We start from the raw sequence: 4,122 nt of genomic DNA, 5'->3' as shown, positions 1-4,122 counted from the left end.
TGAAAGAAGGGGAGAACCCGGAGAGCAGAGGACCTGGGACCTTACATAGTTCCCAAGGTCATGCTGCCATGATCCATCAGACATACCCAGAAGCGTTTTTACTAATCTACACCTCTTTCAAGCTGATCAAGTAAAATATCAAAAACCATCACAGATTCTTTTTTATTTTTATCACAAAAAGTTTAATAAAGAACAGTTTGGCTATTACAAGATCATTGGTAAGGGCCAGATTGGTATTAAAAACACAGGGAAATCTGAAACATCTTTCATGGTGAACCTCTCTCCAGGGGCCTCACATCTCAGATTCCTCAGCAGTTCCCGATCTTGTTTTCATTGCTTTTCTCCTGGCTACTCATCCTTGCTGCCTCCCTGGCAAGCCTGTCTGCCTTCAAGGCCTCAGCTAGTGCCTCTCTGGTTTTCTTCCCTTTGGGAATCTGTCTTTGGATGTGTGCAGAAGTGACCTGGTGGCTGTAGGAGGGTGGTGAAAGATGGAAAGCTTCTGGGATCATCTCTTTCCAAAATGGAGACAGACTGGGGATGGGCTCCCAAGTGGTATGCAAACTCACTACCAGATTGGCCCAGGATCCACCTTGGTGGATCCTAAAGTCATTATTTCAAAGGTGTCTGTGAAATCCAATTGGCTTGAAACTTCTCGTTTGCTGCCTTGTTCCTTGACTGCCTGCAACCCCCAGCTTGCATGGAGTTGCTGGGCCTTCTCCAGCTTCTCCTGTGGACCTCACCTGACCTCATAGCCAGAGTGGGAAGTGATTCTAGTCACTGGCCTTGGGAGAATGCAGCTAGTCAGTCTTACAGAGAGGGCAGTGCCCACATCAACTCTCCGCTTGGTCTTGGTGGCCCAGACTCAGTTCCTCTATAAATTCTGGGGTATCATGCTTCTTTTGAGTTTTCCCACAAAAGACTGGCTTGGAGAGGGATTTGTTGCTGGCTCTCTGTTCACTGTGCTTGTCTTGCTCCACTGAGAACCAGACAGACAGGGTGTGCTTGCTAAAATATCCCATCACAGCTTTAAATTCCTTTCAAAAGGCTCCACATTTAGCTCTTCCAGTGATGATCTTCATACCACTGGGTTGTGACATGGCAGAAGGCATCATATGGCCCAAGGAGGAAGAGGCCCAAACTCATCTTTTCCTCAGGAGCCCACTGCCAGGATAATGGCCTTGATCCATTCTTGAGGGCAGGGCTCTCACAACTAGTCCCCTCTTGAAGGCCCCATGTCTTGGTACTGTTTGGGGAATAAGATTCCAACACAGGAACTTCGGGATCACGTTCAAACCATAGAAGCCTGGCCGCTCATTCGTGCCCTCCATGGTAATTGGTGTTTCAGAAGTTGTAGGCTTTCTGGGGCTCTGCTGGAAAGCCTGTCTCTGTCCTTATCTGTAGCCCTCCCTAGGTCTAGTCCATGCTGTTGTTTTGTTACCTAATGCTGGGGTGCTCAGCAGTCCTTTCCAGACTCTCGTTTTCCTGTTCAAAAAACTGGTCAGGACAGCCAAAGAATGTTAAAGCTTAAAAGAAGAAGAGACAGTGAAAAAGAAGTGCTCTGAAGACTAAGTAAAGGAAAGAAAAGAGGAAATGCATCCTGCATGCAGAGCAGGCCACCACAAGAGCAAGATGACTGGTTATGAGGCCAATGGCTGCCATCTTTTATATCCTCCTTCTAACACAGTTCTGGACAATACCATGCTGGTCTGAAGATGCTCTGTACCTGGATCCCAGCTATGATGGACAGGTGTCCATAACTGACAGGACATGCTCCATTGCCCTGCCAGTTTGCCAAGCCTCACCTGTCCTCCTGCCTCAGTTTCCTCTGCCCCATGTCATCAGGTATATGTCTTTTACCTTCTAACTCCCAGAAATCTGTTGAAATTTTCCGCTGTTTTCCTCTCTCATTCTGTAATTTAGCGTTTATGTCTTTTTTTTTTTTTTGGTACCGGGGATCGAACTCGGAACCTTGTACTTCCGAGACAGGGGGCGGAAACACTGAGTTAAATCCCCGGCCCAGCATTTATGTCTTTTAATTCCCATACTGTCATCTTACTGTAGTCTTAGTGGGAGAGGAAAAAAGATGCATAGTTCCTGATTTTGAAGAGATACTAGTACCTTAATTTGCTTCTTTTCATCTCATAATAGTGCATGCCTTAGGAGCAGGGAGGGTTGTTATCCATTGTCCTATTCCTAGAATACAGGAGCCATTGTCTAGTCACAAAAACAGCGTGACTATTTTACACAGAGGGAATTTAATACAAGGAATTATTTGCACAGGTGTTGGAAGATAGAAGGAAAGGAGGGTGCTGATCTGATCTGGAGTTAACCTCTGAGAAAACTGAGGCAAACCCTGGTCCTAAGAAAACAAAAGTGATTGTCAAACCAAAGAGATTTTGGGGTTGTCAAAAACTAGAAACTCAGAGTAGGAGATGGGCTGGGGCTTAGGCTTCTGAGGAGTGATTACAGCTGGCTGTAGCTGGCATCTCTGAGATCGGAGATGAGGCTGGTTATGGGGCCAGAAATGCCCCAGCAAGAGCCGGCTGTAGCACCTGGGCTGAGGGCCACTGAAAGGAACATTAGGCAAAAGGGAAGAAGGAGGAAGAAGGTTGTTGGTCTCCTCAGCTGCCTTCTGCCTTCTCTTGTGACACTAAATTTCACAGGAAGCCAGCTGTCAAAAGAGTCTGGAAAGTATAGTTGCAGGGCCCTTTTCCCAACCTGTCAGAGAACAGTACAGAATTGTGAATTTGGAGTTGAGCAACAGTAGAAGACAGGCACAAAAGATCTAATATACATAAATCTATGTTTATATGCAAGATCTTTTCAATGTTGGGAATCCAATGTATATCCTCAGACATGCTAAGGTTGTGCTGTACCAATGAGATCCTGCCCTGGCCTCCAGACTTGTATTTCTGTCTGCAAATCATTACTCTTTGGTTGTCTCATGTGAGTATCACAAGCAAACCCAGAAAATTAACAAGTCCATTTCCCTAAATCTCATTGCACCCTTAAAACACTTTGAATTGCATCAAGAAACCAGGAGCTCGGTGCTGTTTTCTACATGAAGGCTGTTTACCAAACTGAATCATGTTTTCATCCAAACTTGTCATCCTATCTCATAAAGGACAACATTGTCCAGCCACCAAAGCACAATGTGGGGGTTACTCCATATAGCTTCTTCTCCCTCAGTCCATCCATTTCAACCACTGAGTTTTGCCATTTCTATTGCATTGGTAGTGGTGGCAAACCTATGGCATGTGTGCCACAGCAGGCTGTTTGCTATCATTGAAAGCTCTAAAAGGTTCGCCATCACTGGCTTAGGTTCTCTTAATTCCATCTGCTTTCCTAGATTGCCTTTGTCTCATCAGACCCTGATTACATTTTCTGTTGACTGCTATTGTTACCTTCTAGTTGGTCTCCACAACTGCTATTTTATCCTATGTTTATTGCCAGAGTGATTTTTAAAATGTTACAGATCTACTGGGCATAGTGGCATGCGCCTGTAATTCCAAAACTCTAAGTCACTGAAGCAGGAGGATTTCAAGTTCAAGCCCAGCCTGGGCAACGTAGTGACTTAGCTAGACCTTGTCTCAAAACAAAAACAAAAACAAAATTAAAAAGGAGCAGAGATATAACTCATTGAGAAGGCCCTGCATTCAATTCTCAATACCACAACACAGCACAAAATAAAACAAAAATCAGATCTGATTAGATCAATGTTGAAGTTATGTCTTTGAATGGATAAAAGTGTTAGTGTTGTGTAATTCTCCAGGACCAGTCTAAATGGAGAAAGGAAAGCATTGTTCAGCAAGTGTTAGTGACTAGCAGCAAGTAGAAAGAGAGGGCTGAGTATGCCATGAACATGTTTGATATTATTGAATTCCCATTGTGTACAAAGGTTAAACAGTGGTATGGCATGGAGGAAAAAAATTGATTTTGACACTTAGATATTGAAAAGGTGAGATAAAAGGACCATGAGGTAAAGATTGGAAAGAGAAGAGAGAAAAATGGAATTAGAATCATACCTTTTGTTTCTAATGAGTTGGCAAGCAACAGGGTTTTTTTTATTAATGCAAAGGAAATTATTTTTTATAAATTCCAGAAGTGTCTATAACCATCCCC

The 4,122-nt window shown here is 43.8% G+C and overlaps 1 protein-coding gene across 1 annotated transcript; it reads right to left on the bottom strand.

The window, feature by feature from the left end:
• Window positions 1–213: 213 nt before the first annotated feature.
• On the bottom strand, window positions 214–1,328 carry LOC147827492 (methyl-CpG-binding domain protein 3-like 5). Its single transcript, XM_087214223.1, has 3 exons — window positions 1,245–1,328; window positions 740–847; window positions 214–614 (listed from the first exon to the last, which is right to left on the bottom strand). The coding sequence occupies exons 1-3, from the start codon at window positions 1,326–1,328 to the stop codon at window positions 309–311; spliced, it is 498 nt and encodes a 165-aa protein (XP_087070349.1). The 3' UTR covers window positions 214–308.
• Between the last annotated feature and the right edge of the window lie 2,794 nt (window positions 1,329–4,122).

Source organism: Heterocephalus glaber, unplaced genomic scaffold (genome assembly GCF_053883595.1).
Source record: "Heterocephalus glaber isolate CG9 unplaced genomic scaffold, H.glaber_assembly_v1.0 deba00001444, whole genome shotgun sequence".
NCBI lineage: Eukaryota > Metazoa > Chordata > Mammalia > Rodentia > Bathyergidae > Heterocephalus > Heterocephalus glaber.
The sequence above is the reverse complement of the archived record's forward strand: the minus strand, read 5'-3'. Positions and strand labels throughout refer to the sequence as shown.